The sequence below is a fragment of the Marmota flaviventris genome, chromosome 16, assembly GCF_047511675.1.
Source record: "Marmota flaviventris isolate mMarFla1 chromosome 16, mMarFla1.hap1, whole genome shotgun sequence".
Lineage (NCBI taxonomy): Eukaryota > Metazoa > Chordata > Mammalia > Rodentia > Sciuridae > Marmota > Marmota flaviventris.
In genome coordinates this window covers 26999343-27026959 of record NC_092513.1, presented here as the reverse complement: position 1 = coordinate 27026959, position 27617 = coordinate 26999343, and the positions used below count along the sequence as shown (strand labels likewise).

The 27617-nt window shown below is 46.2% G+C and overlaps 1 protein-coding gene across 3 annotated transcripts in view; it reads right to left on the bottom strand.

Moving 5' to 3' along the window:
* Loxhd1 (lipoxygenase homology PLAT domains 1) overlaps positions 1 to 27617 on the bottom strand; it is a 135893-nt gene that overhangs the window by 70220 nt on the left and 38056 nt on the right. For all 3 annotated transcript variants that reach the window (XM_071602632.1, XM_027935672.3, XM_027935673.3), the window contains exons 6-16: positions 26835 to 26983; positions 25206 to 25329; positions 22639 to 22889; positions 17996 to 18131; positions 17308 to 17468; positions 16251 to 16337; positions 15716 to 15851; positions 8337 to 8491; positions 5963 to 6123; positions 3362 to 3438; positions 1402 to 1598 (exon numbers count right to left, since the gene is read on the bottom strand). In XM_071602632.1, coding sequence (XP_071458733.1) covers positions 1402 to 1598; positions 3362 to 3438; positions 5963 to 6123; positions 8337 to 8491; positions 15716 to 15851; positions 16251 to 16337; positions 17308 to 17468; positions 17996 to 18131; positions 22639 to 22889; positions 25206 to 25329; positions 26835 to 26983 — 1634 coding nt within the window. The remainder of the gene's footprint in view (positions 1 to 1401; positions 1599 to 3361; positions 3439 to 5962; positions 6124 to 8336; positions 8492 to 15715; positions 15852 to 16250; positions 16338 to 17307; positions 17469 to 17995; positions 18132 to 22638; positions 22890 to 25205; positions 25330 to 26834; positions 26984 to 27617) is intronic.

Sequence of the window (27617 nt, the reverse complement as noted above, 5' to 3'; positions counted from 1 at the left end):
CTAAGCCCCAACTTTGACTTAAACAAAACACTAGCACAGTTTCTAAGAGCTTGAGGCTACATTCCTAGGATGACCCTACTGCCCTTAAAATGCCTGCCTGAGAAAACCTGAGACTGCCAAAAGAATACGCTCTGGGTTCTAGCTGGACCTGCAGGTGGTCCTGAATTCAGGTGCTGGGAGGGTAGAACCTAACTAGGATAGGTGCCAGTGAGCAGTCCCAGATGGGTGTCCTGTGGTCTGTGATCATCAGCTTTTCATTGCTGTGACCAAACACCTGATGAAAACAACTCAGAAGATGAAAGAATCATTTTGGCTGGTAATTTCGGAGATTCTGTCCATAGTTGGCTGGCTCCAGGGCAGCAATATCATGGCACAAGAGCATGGCAGAGGAAATCCACTGTGCTCACGGCAGCCAGGAGGCAGAGAAAGTGACACAGAAAGGGGTCGGGGCAGATAGAGCCCCCAAGGCCATGGCCCCATGACCTACTTTCCAGCCACACCCCCATCTGCCTATCGTTTTCACCACCTCTCAGTCAATCTGTTCAAATTATTATCCATCAAATAGATTGATCCACTGATGAGGTCAGAGTCCTTATGATCCAGTCTTTGCCTCTGAACATGGCTGCACTGGGGACCAGGCTTTCAACACAGAGCTTTTGGGAGACATTCCAGATGAAACCCTTTCAGAGTCCAACCTCCCCTTACCCCTGTGATTCCTCACTGCCCCGACTCTGAATCGCTGTTCACCCTCCTCCCATTCCCTGCCTTGGAAACCTCTGCCATATCAAAGTTGGGTTCAGTTGGCACGCCTCTTTCCCCGCTGCAGCAGGATACACTGATTGAAGTGGCCTCACCACTCTAGTGGCGGGCTTTGTTTATCTTTGATGAAGTGCTCAGATCTCCTACAGTAGGGCCACCTGGAACCTTGAGAAAGGGAGACTCTTGGATCCCACCCCCTAAGACAGCATCCCTCAGGGGTGACCTGGAATTGTCCACTGAAACAATTCCAGTGCACACTCAGGCCTGGCGCTGGGAAGTATTTTCAGGATCTCCTTTAAATATTTCCTTTTCTCTTTTCCTTCTCTGAACCCGATATCCCCTCTCCAGGTGCACTGATTCTGGCCCTATAGGTAAAATGTTGGGGGGCGGTAAAGCTACTAAAATTCCACCCTCTGTGAGGCCCTGGGAGCTTAGCCACTGTTCACAGATCTTCAGTAGCTCTAGGTCATATCTGAAAAACAGCATCCCTCATTAACAATCCCCAAGTTAACAACTCTTTTCCTTCAAAATAGGCTCATCCATGTGTGCACGAGTGTGTACATGTACATGCATGTAGATTCCTATGTGATCATGTGCAGAATGGGTGGGATGATGTCACACAACCTTGGGAAGGACACTTACAGTCCCAATGTTCAGGGTCTCCAGGGTAAATTCGTCCACCCGGCCACGTTCAAAATAGTCTTTGAGATTATTGTCAGAGACGAGAAGAACTTGCTTGATGGTGTCGGATTTATCCCCATAGAGTTTGATGTAGACCTTGGAATCTGTGCTGGCTCCAGAGACGTCCCCAGTCTTCACGCTGATGTGATAACGAAAATCTGAGCAGTTCAAGGCAGAGGGAGAGAGAGGGGAGGTTAGTGCAGGTCAGAGGGCAAGGAGCAGGGCCCCTGGGACAGAATGGAAGTCTGTGGTTGGGGGAGACATGGGCTGTGAGTCAAGAACCCAGGTCCTGTGAGTCGGGGCAGGAGCTCCCTTCATCTCTGTGGAACCCCCTCATCTGCAATATCAGAATTTAATAGGTTCCCTGCCTGCTCCAGAGGGGTAAATGCTGAGAACAGGAAAGGAAATTGCAAACCACAGGCCAGAGCACCAAAACTGAAGACAAAAGGATGTCCAGCAATCACGTGGCCCAGCATCTCCTCTGATGGATGAGGAAACCAAGGCAAAGGGTGCATCATCTGACAGTGTTGAGCACACCAGGCACACAGCATTATGGCTAGGGATGCTCATCCCAGTTTCCTGGGCAAGGAACTGGAGGCTCAGAGGTCATATGTTTGGTGCAAGATGGTGACATTTAAGAAGTCACCAACCTGGAGTGAAATCTTGCTATGGACCTAAATAAAGCCCCCTGCTCTTAACTGGACCCATGTGGATGTGACTTTGTTTTATCACCCAGAAAGGTCTGCATTGCCTGTGTGCAAGGATAAAACACCCAAGGAAAAGGTGAGTCCTAGGATAACAGGAGCCAAGATCCAAAGTTCTCCAGGTGTGCTCCAGGTGTGTCTTGGGAAAGGAGAAGCAGCATTGAGGATAAATGAAACCATCTCCAAGGCCTGCCACTCAAGACTTGGGGTCTTCCCACTGGGAAAACAGGGCCGGATAAAGAGAGCTGAGCCCAACTTTCTGGGGGCCAGCCCTGCAGCATGGCCAGGCCTGGTCCAGACCAGTCCACTAGGAACATCCAAGTGCACTTGTCCTTGCTTAAAGCTGTACCAGGAACTAGAAGAGCTCTTCCTTATGCCAGGTTCCATCTAAACCCTATCAAAGACTCTGACTGGGAAAGCAGGAGGCTGAGGGCCTGTCCACAGGGCAGGACAGGAGGCTGCTGGAGGGGGAAGAGCAGTGATATAAGACAGCTTCACCCTGGGCACTCGGGCCAGCTCCATCCCTGACTATAGGCCTGGTGGACAGGGGGTGGGAGTGTCCCCTACCACAGTCGAGGGTCTCTTAAGTCCTGTAATTCTGAGCCCAGACACTGGACACTCTGGTTCCAACTTTCTGATCTGGCCTTAGGAAAGGTCAGATATAAACCTCTAGCTCCTCCAGACTTCAGTACCCCATACAAAGAACAAATAGCATCAGTTCCACCTTCCTTTGGGGATATTGCAAATGAGACAGAAATAATAACCAGGAGGTGTTGCTATTGTTAGGATTCAGGGATAAGGTTCTTTCAAAAGTTGTCTTGAGCCCATGATGAAACCCCAGCACTTGAAGGAATATCACCAGTGGGGAAAACCCTAAGGCCTCTGGGAGGAAACAGTTGTGAACTCAGTCCTCATCTGTAGTCCCTTCAAAATGTGACTCTCCTCTCCAGGGCATGGCCAGGGCACATTAGCTGGTGTAATTGATCTCGCTATTCTGTTCACCCAAATGCATTTAGGGCCTCACACCTGTGGCCACAAAGGGACAGCACCAAAGGACATGCCAGGCATTTCCAGCCCCTCCCTCATGGCCACTCCTCTCCACCTCCCCAACGCTGCCTCCTTGAAATGTTCTCTCGAAGGGCTCACTTCTGCCCAGCTAGAGGAGGGCACCCATCCTGCCAAGGCACATCCACCGCCCAGTCATGAGGACAACTCACTCTTGAGTGTGGCGTTGCTGTCACTGGGCAGCAACTCTCGGACCAGCTGCCCATCATCCTTATCCTTGTCCAGCCACCTGGTGGGCAAATAGGACGAGGTCAGTGCTTTGAGAGGGGCAGGCAGACGCCCCAGCCATCACACCAGTTGCCAGGGAGGCCAGAGCTTTGAGTTGAGCAAAGGAAAGTGGGTCCAGGGGGGCTCCCAACAGAGACAGCATCCCCCCCCAGACTGGCGAAGGAGGACTTCCTGGAGCAGGTGCCAGCTGGATGTGGCTGAGACCAGAAGGAGGGCGGTGAGTGCGCCAGGAGAAGGAGGAGGAGGAGCATCCCAAAGGGATCAGCGTGTCCTGATGAAATGGGGAGCTGACAGAGGCCCACGTGGACGGGATGCGGCGAGTGGGGGCTGCGTGCAGGCCGATGAAGCCGGGAGGCAATGGCCACAGGATGTAGGCCCTTGACGCTCACAGTAAAAAAGGCATTGTTATCCTCAGAAAACCCCCACCTCTTTTTCTGAGAGGGTTCTGTGTGCCTAGCCCTGTGCTAAGAGCTCTGAGCTGGGAGAAGGCAGGACACTGAGACAAACAAGACCCAGCCCAGGCTGTGGAGAGCCTGCATGGGCTAAGGAGACAGGATGGGCTGCGCGCAGCACTGGGGACTAAGGTAAAGAGGGTGCTGGAGCAGGTGAGTGCTAGAGGAGTTAGAGGAGGGGGTGGGCTCAAGGGGAGGCGGCTGGATCTGCATCTTCAAGGGTGAGATTTGCCTTTGTGAAGAAGCTGGGTCTGTGCCCTGTGGGGTTTGACAGCTGTCACGCATCACTATGACACAGTGAGCCATGGCCCAGCTCTCTGCGTCGTTGGACTACCCACCTGGAAAGTGCCTTCCCCAGTGCCCAGGGAGCCCAGTCTGGTTGGCGATCTGGGGCTCATGGCAGCAGAATAGACAGCCTCAGTGTTCTCTGGGGGTATTTGGAAACCAACACATTGGCTCTTGACCAAAAAAGCATCTAACTTTATGTCTTGGTATTTATTTCACAGCCCACCTCTAGTGCACTCCAGAGAGATGCAATTCCTGGGCCACAAAGTCCCGGAAGGAAGTGGGGGCATTGCTACCCTCTAGCCCTTCTGATGTGGACCTTGGGCCACTGGGAACTGTCGTCTTCTCTGCTCATGTGCCACCTTGTCTCAGGGACAACAGAGGCAACACTGCGGTCTCTGCCATCCCTTCTCTCTCAACCTCCCTCCCCAATCTCATGGTCTTCCATTCCCTTGGGACCTTGTGGTCAGGTGGCTCGGAGCTAACCCTATAATGCCAGAGGGCAGCTCGGCTATTGCACTTCCATGGACCTTGGTGCTATGATCCCAGAGCACTAGAGAAACAGGAGAGTCCAAGACAGGAAGATTCATGAAGGAAACCTGAGCATAGATAAGGGGCGTTTGGGGACACAGACCTGCCAGCTAGAGTCCCCTAAATTGATCCACGGGACCTCCCTTTCTGTTTGTCAGGCTGAGGTCACTCTGGCAACTCCCATAGCCATGGAGTCTGCAGAGGAGAAAAGGCTAGGAGCACCTGGCCACACATTTGCAGAGGGGAAGGACGGAAGGCCAGCGGGCCTCCCCCCCCCACACCCCCTACACCCCCACACACCCCCCCACACACACCCCCCCGGGAAATCCCATCAGCTTTCTCTTCTCTCTCCATTGATCCATCCCCAGCCTCTCCCAATGGTAAAAGGAAACCATGACTCGTCATTTCATTTCTACCTAAATATTTGCAGTATATAAATAGATATTTTTTTTAAAAAAAAAATGCAGTTTCCTTTTGGCTTCAAATGCTCCAGCCCAGTTTCAGAGTGAGATGTTGCTAAATGAATAAGTCAATCTGTTGGGGGCTTCATTACTCTTCTCCTGGGTGTGAGCGTGCGCGGGCGTGCGTGCACGCATGCATACACACACACACACACACACACACACCTGCCCTAGTTCAATGCTTCCTGATCCTGGCAGATCAGCTGAGGAGACAGGCAGCTTGGAGGATCAGGCCCCAAGCTAATCCTACTGGGTGCACCTCCTGCCATGGCTCCAGGAGAATGCAAAGGACCACCTTGCCTCAGAGACTTCTGGAAGTCAACAGGAACCCAAGTGGCTATGTAAGAAATCCAAATGCTTCAGAAAAAGAAAACGGGAAAAGAAGCTTTACTGGCTCACAAGCTGCGGAAAGGAAATGCCGACAAGCGAGATAACTTGAAAAGATTTCAACTGGGAAAAGATGCGGTTGGAAGGCTATTTAAACAAAAGCACACCTTAAATTCAAAACCTTAAGTCAGCACACAACTAATTCTTTGCAGTAGCTCTCATTTAAATTCAGAGATTGTCAACTTGTATTATAAGAAAATATCAACATTTGATACTTAAATGGAGCAAATTAGAAGTGCACCTGGACACCCTGCCCCCGCAGTGGTGGGTGGGATGTGGGACTCTTCCCCCCACGACAGCCTTAAGCCACTGATTTGCTCCCTGGTCCTGGCAGTAGTGTTGGGAACCCTCCATACTCAGGGAGCAGAGCCTAAGCTGGAGAAAACGCGAGCAGATGGGACCCAGGTACCTGAGACACGGGAACTCCACGTTGTCACTCTCGGGCTGCCCCTCCTCTCTCAGCAGCACCCGTTCCAGGTACCAGCCGCTCCCTGGGCCCTTGCCGTCGTGTCTGATCCTCACCCGCCTCACCTTCCTCATGGTGACAGACTCGATGGTGAACTCATCGGCCTTCAGGGAGGGAAGGACAACCGGGTCAGTTGGGATCAGTTGGATGGTGGCTACCCAGGACCAAACACCAAAGGGAGACAAACACCCAGAAATTAGAGAAGGCAGAGCTGACAGGTCGGCTTACTGGTCTTTCAGAGGTGGAGAACAGACTTCACCCCTCTCCCAATTTCTCCTGCTGAAACTATTGTACAAGGTCAAGTTCCCTACAACCAAAATCTGATTTTTTTTTTTTTGGCTAAATCATGGCCATTCCCTACAATCTCTTTTTAAAAGGCAGCTTCCCCTAGGAATACAAATATGTAAAGCTGTTATCAGTCACTAGCTATTCTAAAGACGGGGATGATTAGAAATGATTGGGAGACCAAGTGGTCTGGCCGATTTTGAAGTCTTTCCTGCCACTGAGACAGCAACAATAAAGGGAATGAAGAGTTTTTAGGTCTAGAGGAGGATACGTGGGAGTTACGGACAGAGATGTCAGAAGATGTAGGAGGAGAAGAGTGGAGAAAAATGTGGGTGGGCGGGAAGGAGAGAAAAATGTAAGACTGCAAGGGAAGGCAAGGCAGCCCACCTCCTCTCCCCAGATGCCCTGGGCCCCCCCGCAACATCCTGCTCAGAGAATCCATGCCCATAGCCAAGATCTAAGAACTAAGCCAACTTGGATTGGCCTCACAACAGGCCTCCACTCTGCTCCCAGGGTCCATCCTGTCCTGACTGTTATAGTTGGGGTCTGGAATGTTCCCAAAGCCTTGTGCGTTGAAGACATGGTCCCCAGCAGTGGTGCTGTTGGGAGATGGTAGAAATCTTAGGAGATGGGGCCTAGTGGGAAGAGATAGGTCACTGGGGGCGTGCCTTAAAGGACATATTTTGTCCCTGGATTCTCCTCTCTTCCCAGCCACCATGAAGTAAGCAGCATTGCCCTACCACAGGTTCCCCGCCATGATGCTCTGCCTCATCACAGGCCCATAACAATAGCGCCACACAACCATGGATTGAAACCTCTGAAACTATGAGCCAAAATACATCCTTCTTGTTTTAAATGGATTTCTGTCTGGTATTTTGTCACAGCCATGGAAAGCTGACTGACACTCACCAAGGAAGGGGTGGCAGAGGAAGGAGACAGGGTGAAGGCTTCTGCAGTTGCCCCTTTACCTGTGAGCTCACTAGAGCCTCACTTTATCTGCAGCAATGATTTTACTGAGCATCTACTGTGTGCTATGGGGCAGGTATGAGGGGCATTACAACAGCCATCCCTAACCTCACAAGGCCAGCCACAGGTAGGAATCCTTTGCCTCATTTTAGAAGGAGGAAAAGGAGGCACAGAGGAATGGAGTGGTTGGCTCACGGCTTGTTTGCCCCCTACCTGCCTGCCTCTTTCCCCACTGCTTCATAAGCCCTCCCCAGTAAACCCACTGGGTGCGTGGGGTGACAGGGAATACTTACAACAGTTGTAAAAAGGTTGGGAGCAGAGCCCTGTTCTCCCACTCCCATGCCTAGTGGCTTTCTTGGTTTCTTTTTCACAAAGGACTTTGAACGAGATGCCCCCAGTGGTCTTAGTGGAGATGTAGAGTTTCCGTGTTGGCCTTAGATGCCCGACTTTCCCCCAGCCTGAGTTCACTAGTGCCATACAGAGACCCAGAATCCTTCTCCCTGTCCTTTCTGGAGGTAAGAAAGGTACTGCTCTCCCTCCCCTCTTCTCAAAGCTCAGGGGTGAGGAGGGGACCATAGCCTCTAGGGTGGCTCTCCAGGTCCTAGCTGCATCGTCCTAGGAGCTTGGTAGGTGTCATCATGTTAGTGAATCACAGCTGGACAAATGCTCAGGGACCAAATAAGCCAGGCACTGCTTGGCTCCTGCCAGGACTCCCCAGTCCCCCATTTTCCCCATTCAGAGAGAGGCTATTTGGTGGCTGAAGTCCCAATATCAGTCATTAACTCTATTTTAAAAGAGCAGGGAAGCCAGGTCCAACAGTGCACACCTGTAATCCCAGCAGTTCAGGAGGCTGAGGCAGGAGGACCATAGGTTCAGAGCCAGCCTCAGTAAAAGCAAGGCACCTAGCAACTCAGTGCAACCCTGTCTCTAAATAAAATACAAAATAGGGCTGGGATGTGGCTCAGTGGTTGAGTGCCTCTGGGTTGAATCCCCGGTACCAAAAAAAAAAGAGTGGGGAAGATAAAAGAAGGGAAACCAGGTCCAGAGGGGAGGGGAGGCAACTTACACTGCCCTTCTCAAAGAGGTCGGTGTTATTCCTGCAGTTATACAGCAGCCGCTCCCCGGTGTCCCCCACATCACCATAAAGGCAGAGATAGACGTTGGCATCAGTCCCCGCACCTTCGAGTTCCCCTGTGCATACAGTCACTCGGTACCGGACCACTGGTGGGAAGAGAGGGAGGGAGAGAGGTTCCATTGGCTGACAAGCCCAGCACCCGGTTCTAAGCTCTGCCTCCTTCTCTCCTCCCGACTCTCACCTGGGCTGAGATTGCTCCTCATCCACAGCTATCTAAGTCCTGCTGCAATGAACCAGGCAAGAGCCAGCTCATCCCCAAGACCCTTGGCCTCAACACACCAGAGAGACCCAATCCTGGCCAAACATCGGAATCCCTGAAAAACTTTCATAAGAATTCAGATTCCTGAGCCCCTTGATTTCCAAAGATAGGACTCCTAAAACTGAATTGTTTGTGACTCCCTCAGGGGACTCTGATGGAACTGGCCAGTGTTCAGGGATGGTTCTGGTTCAAACATTTTGGCCCTTGATTCATTGGATCCAGGAAACCTTTTTGCCTTAGGTTGCTCTCCAATTCATATGTGTCCTGTCCTCGGAAGGAAGATGGCTTTTACCTTATGAACCCTAACTGAGACTTCCCCTTCTCTTCAGAACCCTCCAGCACTGAGGACATGCCAGGAAGTGAAGAAGAGAGAAAGTCACCAAATGCAGTCACAGCGGGAAGGACAATGGCCTTTTCCAACACTGAAAAGGCACCATGGGGGAGGTGCACCTGTCTCCCCAAATGTGTCAAGATGCCATTTACACAACAATACTAGTGCAAGAGAAAGGAGAAGGGAACAAACCTCTTTTGTAGCAGTTTGGGGATGCTACTGAAATTAAGCTGATATTAATCTGAACTCAATTGTTTTTTGAGTTAAGATGTTAATTGTAATTTCCTGGGCAATGACAAAGAAAATAACTCAAAGAATACATAGTAAAAGAAACAACAAGGAAAGATAAAACGATGTTCTATAAAATATCTATTTAATACCAGAAAAGGAAATACCATGGACATACAGAAAACAGCAAGATGGTAGATATAAATCCTACTGTATCCACAATTACATTAAATGTAAATGGACTTAGCATTTTGATCAAAAGGCAGAGTGTGGTGGTCATCCTGCAGAGACGGGATGGGTCTGCCCACCCCAGATTTGCTTGGACATTAAAGCTGAGAAAGTACACATGGGCCAAGAGCAAACGTAAGATGTACTAGTCACACAATGAGGAGTTCTTAGGAGAGCTTGACAGGCTCCCAGGAAGGTCCAAAAATAGTTTGAGGCATCAGGGAGATTGGGGCTTTATGAAAACTAGGTGCCGAGATGAAGGCAGGAGTTCCTATGCCTGGATCAGGGCTTATGTGAGTTCCACCTTCCACCAGTGCCAAGGGACAAAGGATCCAGGCTTTCTTATCAGCTCACCTAGATATCAGGCAGAAAGGGAAAAATGAGGTGATGTAACTTGAAAGCTGTTAGTATTCAAATAACAATAACAAAATTGAACTCTTTATTATACGGTGATTTGTAAGATGGAAAATGGACCTGACTATTATCTATCAAGGGACACACTTTGGATTCAAAGACACAGGTAGGTCAAAAGTAAAAACATCCACCAAATGGGCTCAAAAAGAATCAGACAGTCTGAATAGACTTATAACAAGCAAAAAGATTGAATCCCTAATCAAAAAACTACACACGTAGAAAAGCCTATGCCCAGAAGCCTTTACCACTGAATTCTACCATAAATTCAAACAAGAAAAACACCTATTCTTCTCAAACTCTTGCCAAAATGGAAGAGCAGACAACACTTCCCAACTCACTTGATGAGGCCAGCATTATGCTGTTACCAAAACTGACAAAGACATTGCAAGAAAAGAAAATTATAAACCAATATCTTTTATGAATCCAGATGCAAAAGTCTTCAACAAAATACCAGCAAACCATGTCCAGCAACATATAAAAAGAATTATGCACTGTGACAACATAGAATTTATCTCAGAGATGCAAATTGGTTTGACTTCTGAAAATTAATTAATGTATTATATCATACCAATAGAATAAAAAAATATCACAAAAATCACATGGTCATCTCAATAGATGCAGAAAAAGCATTTGACAACATCTCACACCCTTTCTTAATAACAGTCATTGACAAAACAGAAACAAAGGGAACTTCAACCCATGAAGTTCTTCTGTGACATCCCACCCAATGGTGAAAGACTGTATGCTCTCCCCCAAGATCAGGAATAGGACAAGGGTGTCATCTCTCACCACTTCTACACATCCAACATGGTACTGGAGGTTTGGGGCAAGGCAGTGAGGCAAGTGAAGTACACAAGGATCCAAGTTGAAAATAAAAAGTAAAATCACAACTATTCACGGATGTAGGATCATGTATTAGAAAAGTCACTAAAAACTGTTAGAACTAACAGATGAATTCAGCAAAGTTATAGAATTCAAGATCAGTATACCTAAATCAATTGTATTTCTATTCTCTATCAATAAAACATCCCAAGCCAAACATTTCCATTCACAATAACATCAAAAAGAATAAAATATTTATGAATAAATTTAACAAAACAAATGAAATATATATTCTTTTGGGGGGATGGGGGTACCAAGGATTAGACTTAGGGGACTCGACCACTGAGCCACATCCCCAGCCCTATTTTGTATTTTATTTAGAGACAGGGTCTCACTGAGTTGCTTAGTTCTTCACTTTTGCTGAGGCTGGCTTTGAACTTGTGATCTGTCTCAGCCTTCCAAGCCACTGGGATTACAAGCATGTGCCACCGTGCCTGGCTATGAAATATATATTCTCTGAAAACTACAAAATATTGTTGAAATAAATTAAAGATTTCAATTCATGGGCATGGAAACATCCTGTATCCATAGATTTTTAAGATCTCACATTGTCAAGATGTCAACACCCCTAAACTGGTGAACAGATTCAACATAATCCTATCAGAATCCCAGTGGACTTTGTAGAAATTGACAAGTTGATTCTAAATTCACATAGAATTGCAAGGGAACCCAGAATAACCAAAACATTCCTGAAAAAGAATAATGATGGAGAATAACAAGTGTTGGTAAAAATGTTGGAGAAATGGGAACTCTCTTTGATTACCAGTGAGAATATAAAATGGTACAACTTTTTAAAAGGCAGTTCAGTAGTGCCTTAAAAAGTAAACCAAAGAGTAACTATATGACCAAGCCCTCCTACTCCTAACTACATGCCCAAGAGAATTGAAAACACGTCCACATAAAACTTGTATGTAAATGTTCATGCCACCATTATTCATAATAACTGAAAGGTGGAAACCTAAATGCTCATGAACACGTAAATGTGTTACATTCATACAATGGAATATCATTCAGCAAATAAGAAGAAATGAAGTTCAAATACGTGCTACATATGGATGAACCTTGAAAACATGCTAATTAAAAGAAGTTAAATGCAAGAGTTCACAAGGTATAATTCCATTTCCATGAAATGTCCAGAATAGGTAAATCTATAGAGACAGAGTGTTTGTCAGAGACTGAAGGGTAAGGTGGAGAAATGGTATGACCCCCTAATTGGTATGAAATTTCTTTTGGGGGAGAGGAAAATGTTCTAGAGGCAGTGATGATGGCTGGATGGCTGTATCAATGTAATGAAAACCATTGCCTTGTACAGGCAAATTGTATGACACATGAATTTTTTCTCAATAAAGCTGTTTTAGAAATGGACCCTACTCATTGGCCATCCATCTAAAATGAGGTTGAAATTATATTAGGAAGGAGACAAGCCACCAGGATGTTTAATTCAATGTCCAATTAGGTTTTCAGTAATGTACCCATTTCTATTTGGAGACTCAGACACATTTGAAAAATAAATTGGACCACTAAACAGGTGGGTACACAAGGAAACAGATATGTATGTAGCAAAACACTGTTAGAAAAAAAGGGGACGAATCATATCCGAGACCTGCCTTGAGAACAGCAGACATAAGGAGACACTTAAACCATGAGTTAAAGTCCAAGGAACACCCTCCCACCTCCCACCCATGCCTGCTCACTGGGCCACAGCCTTCAAAACCCAACCAGCGCTGCCCCCTCTAATCGACTCCCGACAATCCAAAGCTGCTCACCCTGCATCTTCAGCCTTTGGATGAGTGAAGGTGAGTCTTTGTGTTCTGCTGTCCTGGATACGCTGTGCTAACACTAAGAGGAATGATCTGCACTGACCAGAGTGAAAACCAGAAAGTAGAAACCTGGGGGACAAAAGAGAAGGAAAGACCTGGATGCCAGCCTCCCCTCCGTCAGAATTTTGATGAAGGCCAGTTCTACAGTTTTAACTCTATGGATTAGGCAACTCCCAGAAGCCAAATGAGGAGGGAATTTAGAAATTCCTCTGCCTAGGAATTCCAGCCCCCTTTGTTTGGGACCTCTAAGGTCCATTCAATTGGAAGTCCTTGAAGGTCCTCCCTCTCTGCAGGGGCCCCCTGGGGCCCAAGGGCCACAGAGGTCCCAAATTCTTCCTGGTGAGAAGTCTGTGGACGATTAAGAACAATTGCATTGCTAACATCAGCAGTGAAAGACTTTAAACACATGGGTAAGTACCAGAAACCTCTTGTACTTTAATTTAAAAATTACAGCTCAGTCTGATTAACGAGAAGCGACTCGTTTGGCACTCAAGTCCAATGGACTCTCTTGCCCTCTCATCAGCGGTGTGTAATCACAGTGGAAAATGCTGATCTCATTGATGTCGCTGCCTCCTGGAGCTCCCAAGGGAAAGGCAAGGTGGAAATAAACTGTGAGCTGCTCTGCCTGTTTTGTCCGTGTCTCCTGGTCTGCGTTAATCAGCATGATCACTCCCCAAAGCCTCTCGGCTCCCAGGCATGGTATTAATTGCTGATTTGGCTGGCCATTATTTTATAAGTAAACTGGGGACACACAACTCCAAACTCAGAATTGATTTTAAATTGGTATTTACTCAATGTACATGAGTTCAAGACTCGGCACCCCAGGGCTTCCCGGGAATCCTGGCACGTTATTCATCACACACTGGTAGCAACTGAGGAAGGGGGATGTTTTGCCATCAGCTCAGTTTAGTGCTACAAAGAAGCATCCAGACCAGAAAAGGAGATCTGGACGAGGACATAGGTGTATTCCAAGCACCAGAGAAATATCAGTGGGCCAGAAACAGGAGTTGGGGAAAAGCGATTTGAGTCGGTAGGGGCTCCAAAGAACTGCCGAGAACCCCTGGAAGATGTCAAACTGCCTTTACAAGCAGGGCAGGCAGCCTCAGCCCAGGCTAATCACCAGATTTTTTTTTTCCACATTGAAATAGTTCTTTAATAGAATCACAGAAGACAAAAACCGAATAACAGCCTTTAGAGTAGAAGGCCTGGCTCAGATGCCACTTTATCTGCAAAGTTTAATCCCAACTGCCTGGGCAGGAAGTTCACCTCTCGATGTATCTAGACAACATTCACGAACCAAAGATAGGAGGAGGGACAGATACAGAAATCAAAATCATGGAAGGTGAGAGCCACAGAAAAGGGGCACATGCCTTGGCCTGGTGGTTCTCAAAGTGTGGTTCCCCAGGGACAGCATTGCCATTACCAAGAAATGGGCGAGATGAGCACATTCTCAGGCCTCAGTGCAGACCCACTGAATCACAAACTCTCAGTGGGACCCCACAAACTGTGTTTCGACAAGCCCCCAGATGAGAATGCTCTGAAGTTTGAGAACACCTGGAGAAGAGGCGGTAGATCAGAGCTGTAGGTAACACCACAGAAGGCTCAGGAATGAAAGCACCAGGTAACTTTAGAAGCAGAGACTGCAGAACTCATATCATGAGAATGGTTAGACAGCTTTGGAAAAGCAGTTAGGTCCCACGAGGCCCTCCCAGTTCTTCACACCTACCTACAAGCTCACTTCTGGCGCACAAAGTGGATAGCTCAGGTAAGAACAGGAGCATCTCTGCCCTGGTGGGCTACATATGATATAAGGTCCCAACTGGTGGGGGAGCATATGGTATTATCATACTCACAGAAAGATTATCGCCTTGTTTCCAAAGCAAACCACTATTGAATATGAAAAGGCAGAAGTGGTGTCTTGGAATAGTCACTGAACCAGGAATCAAAGACCTGTTCTAGGTCTCATTCTGTCTCTAACCAGCTATGTGATCATAGCAAGAACTTCCTCAGTTCTTCATCAGACGAGTATAAGGGGCTTTGAACACAAATATTCTATAGTCGTATATTTAATTAAAAATGAAAAAACCATAAAACAGAGGAAACTTGTTACTAATTATAAGTATTGCCTAATTAGAGTAACAGACTGGATGATCTCATTTGAGATATTTGCTGTTTGGAGATGCAAACACACACACACACACACACACACACACACACTTAGCATTTAACTCTAATATAAAATAACTTCAACAAATACAGAGGGCGCTTCTAGTGCATGTGTCTATGCAGAGTACTCATAAGTACCACATGATCACCCATGAATTGATGTTTCTGCAATATTTAGTAGGGCTACTAGAACCATGGGTGACATTGTTTTCTGTATGTTCTTAGCTTTTTGTGATTTTGCAATATTACTTTACTATTGAAAAGATTAACAACTGCCACAAAGATAACAAACATGTTATCTTACATGTCAGTTCTGATCAGTTGGTAGTGTCTGTTGAATTGCTATATTGATGGCTGCAAAGCTCATTTCAGATTCAATGAGAGAGAATGTCACGTTACTTAGTAGTGTCTGCCATGGGAAAAGGACAGAATATGTGCTGATTATTTGCCAACACTCTGCTACTATAACCTAGAGGCAAAATGACTTCCCTTTGGCTCTGTGAATGTGGTTGCTACACTCTAAATTAAGTCCCTCTCCTACCAGCCTCAAATAGAGATAGAGGCTCATCGGGTAGCAGCCAAGCATGGCTGCAAGAATCCACATCCAGCCTTCCTTTGGGGGAATCAGTCTCCGCATTTCATAATTTGAAGGGAATAAAAAGACACTTCCTTTAACTTCAAGGCAGCTCTGGAGAAGTACTATTTAGAGCAGAGTCTTCTCACCCTCCCATGGCCAACCTGAAGACCCGTAGACCTCCCCTCCCTCCCCAACCCAACCATCACGGTCGAGTTGGAGCATCATGCCTTGAAGGTGGCTCCTTCAAGCCTGTCTTGAAGCTGGGAACTTCAAAACCCACTCTGGCAGTCAGAGGGTTCCTGAGATGCAGAGTGGACAACACTATCAGCTCAGTTCAAGTGTCCCTTGGCACACCAAGTAGAAGGTCCATGGCCTTCCCCAGGATGGGCAGGGATCAGTACTTACTGCCCATGATCCTCCGCACTGTTGGGCCCTCTGCGGTCATTTCCCTCACAATCTCGTTGTCATCTTCGTTGGCATCCAGCCAGCGATTGCAATTGAAGTTATACTTGTCCTTATTCAGAGTGTTCATCAGGGTCATCTAAAATGAAGTTCCAGGGTGAGCAGGTGACTTTCAGGTAGCAGAGTCTCTCACCCATGCCCTGAAGTCACCATTCTGCTATCTCATCTCAGAAAGGTCAAGGCCATCTCCTGGAGAGGACCCTTGCAGAAGGCAGAGAGACAGGTTAATATTTCTCCCCCTGGTCCCCTAGAGACCTACACTTGCCTAGCATATGGGTAACTGGGGCAGATATGCAGGCCCCATGGACGCCCGAGCATTTTCTCAGTCTGCTTTGGAAGGTTTCTCCCCAGCCATCTGGAAGTACCTGTGGCCCATGTCCACGCTTCTCCACTTCTATTTCCAATAGAGAGTAAACTTACAGTCACAAAGAGGGACAATTCTGATTCCTCTCCCAACCCTCAAGGTGGTACATCTCACCCTTTCTAAATGCCATCCAGAACCAGGACTCCTTCTATCGTGCCATGCTCGAAGCTTATAAAATCTGCCGAGATCTGGGAGCTCAATCTGTGTCGAGAAATGAACAGGTCTGAGCAGGCATGGCTGGGAAAATGCCTGTCTCCTCACAGCCGGCCACCGGGGCTGTTTCTCCCTCGAGAGGATGAATGGGCTTCAAGTCCTCCCCCAACACCCTCATTCCTCTCCTGTTCCTGGTAGCCAAAGGCCCATGGGGGAGAGACAGCCATGTAAAACTGGGGTTCAGTCTGGGCTGGTGAAACGGAACGAAAATAACTGACCCACAGTGGGATGCAGCCTAAAGAAAACCTTCCAAGCAATAAAATTCCAGTAACAAAATCTATATGACAGCCCTGCAAATTAGCACAGGCCCACAGCCCCAGGACTCCACTGGGCAGTGGAACAGACAAAAAGATCAATACCAAAGCCATGCCCTTTCCCTAGGGGCTCAAATCTGGCAGGAAAGACAAATACATAAAGAGCAATGAATCGAGTGTTAGAATAAGGCACCAATGGGGTTCTCTGAGGGAAGACTGCAAATTACAAATTATTCCTACCGAAAGGTCAAAGCAACACTTCAGTGGGGTGAGGGGGACCCTTGTTCTAGTTACATATGTACTGGAAAGTTTTAAAGCTGTATTTCCCTTCAAATGCCCTGAAATTCATACTTTTCCTTTAATTTGACCCTTACTGTCTAATTCAGCCCATATTGGGTGCTCGGGTCTCTATTCTACGATTCCCCCAGTCACTCAATTCTTAGATGCTCAAAACTATTCCATCCTTGTTCCCCCTGGCTTGATTCCTACTGTCTCAGATGAAGGGCAGATCTGAACTGTCTCCCTTTCACTCCCTTGCCTATAAATTATCACATGTGTCACCCCTTGCCGGGGGCGCGGGTAAACTCTCCATTTCGTCTTCAAACTTGGTTGAAAACCAATCTGGCTTAGAAAATCAGATTCTCCCGAATACCTGCCACATCCTTCCTCCTTTCCCCACCCACCTCACCACAGTTCTCTCCTACCCTAAACTTCTCGATGACACCTGGTTTGAACCACTTGTTGTTGGGATTCAGGAGAATCTCGTCTGTCCGCCCCTTCTGTCCATAAATCTGGATGAAGATGGGAGAGTTGGTACCAGCCTTCTTCAGGTCCGTGGTCCAGACCCACAGAGACCAAGGAAATTCTACAAGACAGATCAAGGTGCACCATAAACATCAACTGAAGAGATTTTCAGGTTACCAGTAGGAAAGAGAAGAGAAAATGATCACGACCGAACAGCAGGTGACAGGAAAGTGTGTCCCACTCTCAGAAACCCAGTATAAGAAGGGCTGTATTTAGAAAGCTGAGGATTCCTGCTATTAAAAATAGAGTTCTTCCATGTCTTTTTAACAGACAAAGCCTACTGGTGGTATGTCTTAAATAGGGGAAGAATTGACTCCGCCCACCCTACCTGGTATATTCAGAATGCACTGGAGTGAATCCCTCAGTTTAACCCCTAGCCACTTCTCCAATTTGGGGACCTGGAGTCAGTCTTAGTTCCAGGTGTGTGATGTGGTATGGTCTGTACCTTGTAAAACTGAGTCCCCTAAAGGGTTCTTTCCCAGTATCTGTAGAGGAGAATTGAGAAGCAGGTGTGGACCCCTTCAAAGCCTTTGACAGTGTTCTGACATACTGGTATTCCTGGAAGATTCTGGGGCTCATTGTACTTACTCTTCAGCCGCTTCTTCCTGAGAGACACCATCTCATAGAGCTGCCTCTCGATCAGCCCATCTGCCTTCTTCTCATCCAGCCATTTGCTACAGGGGAAGGTTTGCTGGATGCCAGTGAAGGGGCACAGAATCACCACCTGGGAGGGCAGACACAAGTGAAGGGAAGATAAGGGACAGAAGGGAAGGGCGTCCTGGGGGGACCTGCTCACAAGGCTCACCAGCCCCCTCAACCCAAGGGAAGGGATGTCTGTGTTAGGACCCTCCATGAATGCCACTTCTGCTGTCTCATTAAATCTGCGATTGAGAAAGACCTCCTCCAATGAGTCTTCCAGAGTAGGTGTCGTCCATCCTCCAATCTCCTAGCTCAGCTCTCAAGCCTGTTCCTCTGTATGCAACACCCTCTTGAACACCCTACTTCTGTATGTTTGTCATGAAATCTTGGCTAATCTGAACCAAATGACCAAGACTACCCAATTAATTCCCTGTAATTGTCCTGTAGGAAGAAGGCAAATCACAGGAAAGCTAATTCATATCTGGAATTGAATACAAACCCAGCTGCCCTATTGCGGGCTGTGTCCTCACTCGGGCCTCTCCCCTACATCTCCATCACTGCCCACACTCTGGAGTCGTTCATTTAGAACCCCCAAAGTCTATCCAGCCCAGGCTCCTCACATTGTGGATAGTCAAAGGAATGTTCCTGGCACCCTGTAGAATCTTCTCTTAGCAAAGAAATTTTGACTATTCACATTACTAAATTCCAAGCTTTAACCTGTTTTTAACTGAAAGTCTAATGTGACTCTCCCATGGGTCAACTATTTTGACTAATCACTGTCTTAGTATTTATTCCTTAGCTGGTATTTGTGTGTGTGTGTATGTGTGTGTGTGTGTGTGTGTTGGTTAGTTTGTTTTTTTCAACACGATAGCAACCTTTAACTTCCTTAACTTGAATTTTTACCCTTAAATATACCCAGGTATCTCTGAGAGTTCACCTAATCCTCATTATCTGAGCATGATGATGAACCTTAACTTATAAGAAGCACCAAGGGGAGGGGAGCTTAGAGATGGGGTGGGGGAGTGCGTACCTCCTCATACTCCCGGAGAATCACTTCTGCCTGGAGATTGTGCCAGTGAAGGGGCACAGAGGCAGCTCCCTTAAACATTTTACTAACTTATTGGCAACTAATATAATCCACCCCCATATTCATTCAACAGATGGGAAAGCTGAGGTCCAGAAAGGAGAATGAAATATCCAAGTTTGCACAGTTAGGGGCAGAAAAGAAATATAAATGCTTCTGGCCCTAATTAGAAACATTTTAATGTTTCTAAATGTTACAAATCTCAGAATTATTATTTATGGCTGAGGTCCACAGGGATTTGTAACTTCACTTCATCTTTGATGCTGAAGAGTCTATATAACCACATGTTCAGAACTGCACCTATACTTAGGCAAAATTGGAAGGCACCTATGCAGGGTACTCTGGGGGCATAGAAAGGTCTGAATACCAAAAATTTACTTATAAGTCTTTCTTCTGAACGAATCCCAGAGTTGTCACCTCCTAGTTTACTCTTCAATTGTGCTCTGGTTATTACATGTGTGTGAGTTGGTTAGTTTTGTTTTTTTCAACACGATGGCAAACTTTTGAAAGCCTGATGTGTCTCCTCACCTCTTGGAGTTCCCCTGAACATAGGTACAACCATATAAAATGCTTAAAATAGTAAAAGTTTGAGTGCTTGAAAGTGCTTGTTAAAAGTTTGAGTTCTGGGCTAGGTAGTCCAGAAAAGCTGGTAGAATGAAAGCCCTCACCATTGCAAATACCCACATTCTGGATAAAGAACATGAAATATCATCTTATGTATATTGGTGAGCTGCCAGGGATTTACAGGAAGCCATAAGAGCCAGCAGGATTCAGAGCATTCAGTGCTAAGGTTTGTCCTGTCCTGGAGGAAGACCAAGAGACAAAGAAATTAACAGTCACACATGGCAGCACATGGTGGGACCTGAGAAGAACTTGCAAAGTGGAGGATCTGGACAGGAAACACGTGTGAGCAGAAGCACTTCAAGGAGCTGCTCCCTTGGATGAAAGGTAGGAAAGGGAAATCTGCAAAGGGAAGCCTGCCTTCTCTGCCTTTGCTCAGAAAAGAAAATAATAATAGTCTCCCCTAAAAATCAGTTACTACGAGCCTGGTTATTGGACGGGTAACAAATACATACCTAGACATATTGAAGAGATGCATCAGATGCCAAAGACAAAGAGAAGATCTCAAGAGCAACGAGAGACAAAAGACCCATAATAGCAATTAGACTAATGGAAGCCAGAAGATATCAGGAGAAGGGAATCATCTTAGAATTCTATATCCTAAAATTGTCTTTCAATAGTGAGGATGGAACAAAAACATTTTTCAAATGAACAAAGTTTACCAACAATAGACCTTTATCAAAAGAACTCCTACAGAATGTACTGCAGGAAGGAAAACATTGATACCACACATAAGGTCTGAAATGCAAAAAGCAGCAGCAAGCAAACCAGCAAGGAGGTAGATAGATCTGAACTAATCCACACTATCTAATGTGTGGATTTTAAAATAATACCAAATAAAGATAAAATTCTAGGAAAAAAAACAGCATGGAATTTAGATATGGGGTTGTTAGCATTTAGTGATTTTTAAGGTGCTTTTATTTCCCAAGAAGAGAGGAGACATTTTAATTAAATTTAGGGTTTGTCATATTAAATGTGCATGGGAAAACCACCCAAATGGGATATTACAATTTGGATGTCCCACCAAAACTTACATTGAACTTTCATCCCCACTGTGAGGTTAAAGGTAGAACTTAATGCAGTTATAGTATTTAAAGGTGGGACTGTGGGGAGGTAATCAAGTGAGGCTGTAAGGGTGGGGGCCTAATCCAATGGGACCATAGCTCCATAAGAGGAGGAAAGACCTGAACTAAGACCCTCTGTCTCTCCCCATGACACCTCCCACCATGTCATGGCCCAGCAAGAAGGTCCTCACCAGATGCTAAGCAGATATTGAGGCCAGACTCTTGGGCTTCCAAATCATGAGCTAAATAAATTGTAAACTTATTTTGTAAAAAAATTTTCTTTGTAAATTACCCAGTCTATGGTAGCAACATAAAACACACTAAGTTGCAGGGGTTGGGCAGGGGAACAGTCCATCTAGAAGAAATATTTTTAAAAAATAAAATAAAATAAACAGTAAATGTAAGACAGATATACCTACAATTATAGTAAGTATAAATGAACTAAATTGGCCAATTAAAAGATGGATCCTATCAGACTAGATAATGGCAAAGATTGAATTCTCTAGGAGGCTATAATACTTCTATGCCTAAAAACACAGTCCCAAACTATACCAAGCAGAAATTATCAGTTGTAGAAGGAGAAATTGAAACATCACAACTGAAGTGGGAAATTTTAACACATCTTTCTTGGTAATTAATAGATTAAGCAGAAAAAGATGTCAGTAAGTACATAAAAGATTCAAATAACCAAAGTAACCTATTCAATTTAATCAATAAAATAAAGATTTTAAACCTAACTCTTAGAAAATTATACACAAATTGAGCATGCACTGTAAAGTAAATCGCAACGATTTTTTTAAAAAATGGAATCACACAGTGTTTTCTAGATAAAATAATACTAATTATATTCCAACAAAGATAATTTTTAAAATGAAACAGTCTAGGATTCAAACCAGTTAAGGACTATGTGATAAATGAAAATTCAAGGTCAATGCCACTTAAGAACATTCAAAGAAAAATTACACACTAAATGTCAGCAAGTCAATTCTAAAGGTATACAAAAATTATAAAATTGCAATCCATTATCACTAAGTTTGGCCTGTAGAAGAAAGCAAGAATTTTACATAAAAGGATACATGAATGGTCAATAAAGAAATAAGATGATGTTCAATCTCAGTAGTAATCACAAAAATAAAAATTAAAACTGCCATAAAATCATTTGACAACTTCCAGGTAAAGATCAAAACTATTGCAAGTGTTGACAAGGATGCGTGGAACAAAATGTCTCTTCTATGTGACTGAGACGACAGCAAAGAAGCACAAATACTTTGGAAAACAATCTGGAATATTCTGGGAAAAAAAAAAAACTGTCCTGTAAAGCTGAAGATTCCCTTGCCGAATGACCTAGAACTTCTGTCCTGAGAAACTCTTGTGCTATATCCATAGTGGCAAAAATCAAGAAACAGCCACAGATTATCTAATGGAAAATTGAACAATAAATTATAACCCATATTTTACTTTGAATATATATACATAGTCTTCAACATATAAATATTCCACAATACAAACATATCTTTAAAATGCTCGTTGATTGAGGGGTTTATAATCTGAAGCGAAAGTACCATCCCCAGAAGCAGGATGGTCTATAACCACCAACCGAGCCCTCTGGCTAACCTACCCTGTTTGGAGAACAGCCCCCATTCCTGACCACCAGGAAGACAAGCTGGATGGATATGTGACCACCCAAAATGCCCAATGAAAGGGACTGCCCATGTGCTCTGTAACTGTTCCAGAGGAAGTAGGAAGTAGGGTACAGGTTCGAGTTTGCACTCACAAGTTAAAGGGGGTTGGATCAAGAAAAGCTACATGGAATCTCCTCTTACCTTCTCACAGTACCAGCCTCTGTTGACACCCACGTTGCCGTGCCCAATGGAGACCCGGCTCAGGGGGCTGAGCAGGGCAGCCAGCTCAATGTGGAAGATATCCGTGCGGCCCCTGTCAAACACACCGCCCTCCAGGAAGATTTTCCCGCTGTTCTTATTTCCTCTGGCCCCATACATGACCAAGTAGATTTTGGATTTGGTCCCAGCTCCCCGGATATCCCCCGTGAAGACGGTGACAATGTAGGTGATAGCTGTTGTGCAAACAGGAGAAAAGGGTTCAACGTGAATTGCAGTATGTCATCCTCCATCTTCCCTCCTGCCCACAACACCCTAGCATGCCCATCTTCCATATAGCTCGTGTCCCCTCATGTCCTCTTCCCTTGGACCATGCCCAATGTCCCTCTCAACCTCATTCCATCATTTCAGGGTCTGTATGTCAGTGTATGTGAGTTTGAGAATAAACAGTGTCTATTATTACAGGAAAGCTGCCAGTGCTGATCATAAGAAACCAACAAAGGGGAGGAGGATCCTGGGCTGGCTAAGAATAATACTAATTATTGATGTTAATTACCATGTGTACCTTATGAATAGCTGTCACATGGCTTCTGTTATGTCTAATCTAATTATAATAGCGCCACTAATGGAGATTTATATCCTAAGCCATCTGATTCATTTAACTTGCTGTTTTGCCAATAACTTAAAAACACAACTTTTGGTAGAGGGCACCACTGTCCTCGTTCATCACCTAATTGGTGAGAGAGGGAGGTTTGGGGGAGAGGGGGGACAATGTAGGTTGGGCTGTATTGAGTTTGCATCAGTCAGGAGGCATTGGAAGGACATAGAATTTGGGGGAAGAGACAGCGAGGAGAGTTAAACTCCTAAATGAGGAAGAGTGAGAGAAAACACCAAAGGCAAACATTTGAGCAGGAAGTTCTACTGAGATCGGGCCTAGGGTCATTCATTCTATTCTGGGGTCTAAGACAACTGACATTTTAGGCTTTTGATTCATTCACCCACCCCTTACCTGACCCTACCCCACACCCTCATCCAATGACCTTCGAGAAATAAAACTCCCAAACTTCTTTGGAAGAGAACTTCCTTGGGCACCATTCCTTTACACAGATGCACCTTCTTTGGATTGACAAGCATTTATCCAGCGCTCAGAGTGCTTACTAGACACCAGGCCTTCAGGAATACATGAAGATAAACAGGGAAGGCCACTGATCTAAAAAAGAGTGGGTCTCAGCTTCATTGCCCCAAGGCACATGGGTGAATGGCATTCTCCTACTAGATGTAGTTCCAAGGCCTGATTATGGGAATTCCCAGCGACTGTCATTTCTCCTCTTTCTCCATCACTGGGAGACAAGGAATGGTAACGCAGTCAATAAGATCACAGGGATCTGTCCTAGTGCACAGTTTTCAGTACATTTGACTCCTACAAGCCATAGCAACCCAAGCCTGTGCAAAAGCAGGATGAGATGATGCAGTCCAGGGAGGTCGAGGAGGCCTCAGAAGTGACTGGAAGTGGGAATTTGAGAAACAGAGAAAAGATAACAGTCATTACAAGCTGAGGAGAAAGCAGCTTTGGAGGACAAAGGAAGAAAAAAAGTAAGGAGAGTAAAGCAAGCCAGCGAGTCCCCTGTGTGAGCACCAGAAAGGGAAAGAGCCAAGGGTTTCATGGATGCGCTGTGGGGAGATGGAAGTGTTGGAAGATTCTGCTGAGAAGATAAACTGGAACCAAATGGTGGAGCAATTTGCATATTACACGACAGAGTGTGGACTTCATCTCTGTGCAGGGGCGAGCCCCGGAAGCTTTTGCAGCAGAGCCTGTTCTCAGATGTGTGTGACATTGATATCCTGGAACACTCATGACCACCTAACCCAGGCTGGGACCTGGAGGCTTTTTGTGAAATTCACAATGGGTAAGACCTTAGGAGGCAGACCAAGTACCAACCTAGATAGGTTCCTTAACTTCTACAGGCCTCAGTTTTCCCAATTGTGACACGAGGATGATAAAATTCCTATATCGTAGTGTTGCTATGAGGACTGAAAGAAACTAGGTGGGCCAAGTGCCTAGAGAGCCTGGCATATAGAAAGCACTTCATATTAGGAGGAGTTAAAATTAAATTAGCTGGGCATAGTTGTACATGCCAATAATTCCATGTGAGGAGAGGCTAAGGCAGGAGGATCACAAAATCTGAGGCTAGCCTAGGTAACTTAGGAAGGCCCTGTCTCAAAATAAATTTTAAAAGGGCTGGGCATGTAGCTCACTGGTAGAACATTTGCTTAGCATGGGTTCAACCCCTGTACCACACATACACATGTAAATCAAGTGTGCACACATCAGAAGTGGGTAACTTCCCCTGCTCAGGGGCTTTGCCTCAGCTCCTTTGGTATGAACAAAGCCTCATGTTTGCAGCCCATGGGGAAAGAACATTTTCACAAGCAGGAGAAATACTGTCTGGCCCTTGCTGGATCACAGACCTCCAAACCTGCAGGTGTGAACACTGACTCTCAGGCAGAAAGTGGAATATTAGCCAATGGGGGGCTCAACTTTCCAGTTCTACCTGTGGTCTCAGCTCCGCCCACTAAGATATCCCTTTGGATTTTGCCATCATCTTCATCCAGGGCCAGCCAGCGGTTGAGGGGGAAGTCATATTTCCTTTTGTTCCCAATATCTTCAATGACAATCTGGGAAGGAAAAGAGGAAGGAATGAGATGAAGAGGTGCCCCTGGCTATCTACCCAAGTCCTCCAGTCACTGAGGGTACTGAAAGAATCCACTCTCATCTCCTCATGGCCCAGGAAAAGCTCATCACAGGATGCAGCTGTTGCCCTGAAACATCACAAAAACCATACAGGGATGACTGCCAATCACCCCCTGCTGAATCCCAAGCCACTGTCCCTCCATTCATTGCTGCAGGGCATTTTTTAAAAATTGAGCCAAGAAACATGGCAGGAAGTGCCCTGAGAGCTGAAATGAAGGCCTGGAAGCCAGGATTTCAGGCCGGAGGCGAGGCTCTGATCCTAACTGGGATAAAGCAATGTTAAAGCAAAGGGCACTTGGAGCCCCAGATCAGGCACAGAGGAGCCTAGAATCTGGTGATCAGGTCAGCCACTGACAGTGAGATGAATGGAACCGGTCATCCAGGAACTTCCCAAAGGGACGTGAGCCTGGCTGGTGAGGCTGAGATAAGAGTGTCTTTGAAAACACACCTAGGGACTGGGGGGCCTTCCAAAATATGCCTGGAGGACCTACCTGTTAAATAAGGCAGGAGAGAGAGAAGCACCCTTCTCAGTGAATGATGGGAACACCCACGTGGGGGGAGAGAGAGAGAGAGGGAGAGAAGAAGAGGCAGAAAGGAAGAGAGAGAGAGAGAGAAGCAATGACCTAATAAAAAGCAAGAGCCATTATCTTCTCAAAGAACATCTCCACTTGCCAACAAGCCCACAGGCATGGCTGGCCTTCTGAGAGCTAAGAAGGAAAGTGCAGGCCATGAGCTAGTCCCTAGAGGACAGACGATGCCAGTGAAGGGCCTGCCCATGGTGGTGCCAACCATATTCTGTGATGGTGGGACATGCCAGCATCACAAGACAAGCCCTCCTGATGGGAAAGCCAAGAAGGATGAAATTCCCACAGAGACGGGGGAGGGAAAAGATGAAGTGCCGAATAGGAGTCATTCCCTCCCTGTTCTTCTCAGATGGTTCACAGGCACCCCAAAATGATCGTGGGCCATGCAGGCCTCGCTTCTTCCTGCACGAGCTAAGAACATCTGAGCAACCGTGTGAAGTCCATCTTGGAGTCCCTGTGTGTAGACTGGTGGGGAGTGTCAGCTGTCATTTAGCAGATCTCCCTCCCTGAAGACGTCACCTGATTGAGTAGGCATTTGTTCTGTCCAGATAAGGGAACCACACACTCACAAGGCAACTGGGGAGCCCAGGGGGTCTCCTCCCTCCCACCAGAATCAGGGAAAGTCTCACAATGGAGTCCTGAAGAAGGCTTAGGCTCTGGCTAAGTCTGATGAGAGAACCGAGCTTTCTAGGAAGTTGCTAACAAGGGTGAAGCCTTGGCGGCCATCAGAGAGCAGGGTGGCTGGCCAGGGGACTTGGGTAGCAGAGTAGACACAGATAGACCTTCTGAAGAGCCAGACTCTCCCCTCCCAGGCCCCAGAGACCCAGACACACCCCGAAACCTACCTTGGACAGGAACCAACCTGCGGACCCCCCCTTGTTGTTGTGGCCCACATTGATCTTCATCAGCTGCCCCAAATCTGGGGCATCCAGCATGAACTTGTCTTCCGCTCCCTTTTCAAAGTTGTCCTTTTCATTTTCCAGCCTACGCTCTCCTGTAGGCACAGAGGCAAGACAGACACAAAAGACCGGAAGAGAAGAAAGAACCAACTCCAAGCCTCAATGGTTCCCCCACTGAAAGAACTCTAGCAAAGTCCAGGGCGGCTCCCCACTGAGATCTAAGGGCTCCTTACATTCCTCCAGTCTCTGGCAAGGCAAGGGTTGGCCTCCCGTGTGGCTGGTGCCCAGGTCCCATAATGGGACTTTTGGTTTCTGCCCTTGTCTGGAGCTCTTATCCCAGTCAACCTATTTGTACCCACATCCGTAGACCCAAAGGCCTGCCTTGCTGTTCCCTATTATTCATCCTGATCGGGAACATTGACCATGGAAGTTGGCAGAAGGCCTGTGACCGGGACCCTGATATCAGCTTCAGACTTCCTTAGAGCTGGCTCCTTTTCTATAAAACAGTGCCAAACGCTATTATCAGACACTGCTGGTTGTTTAACATGAATTTTTTATGCTATTCCTCACCACAATCCAAGAAGGAGATACTATTAACTCCATCTCGCAAATGAAGAAACAGAAAAGTTGAATACCTTGCCAAAAGGCTCATGGGTAATAAGCAATGAGGCAGGACTCTATTCTCACTTGTTCCTCCTGCTTTGCAATTTTCCATTCCATGTTTCCATG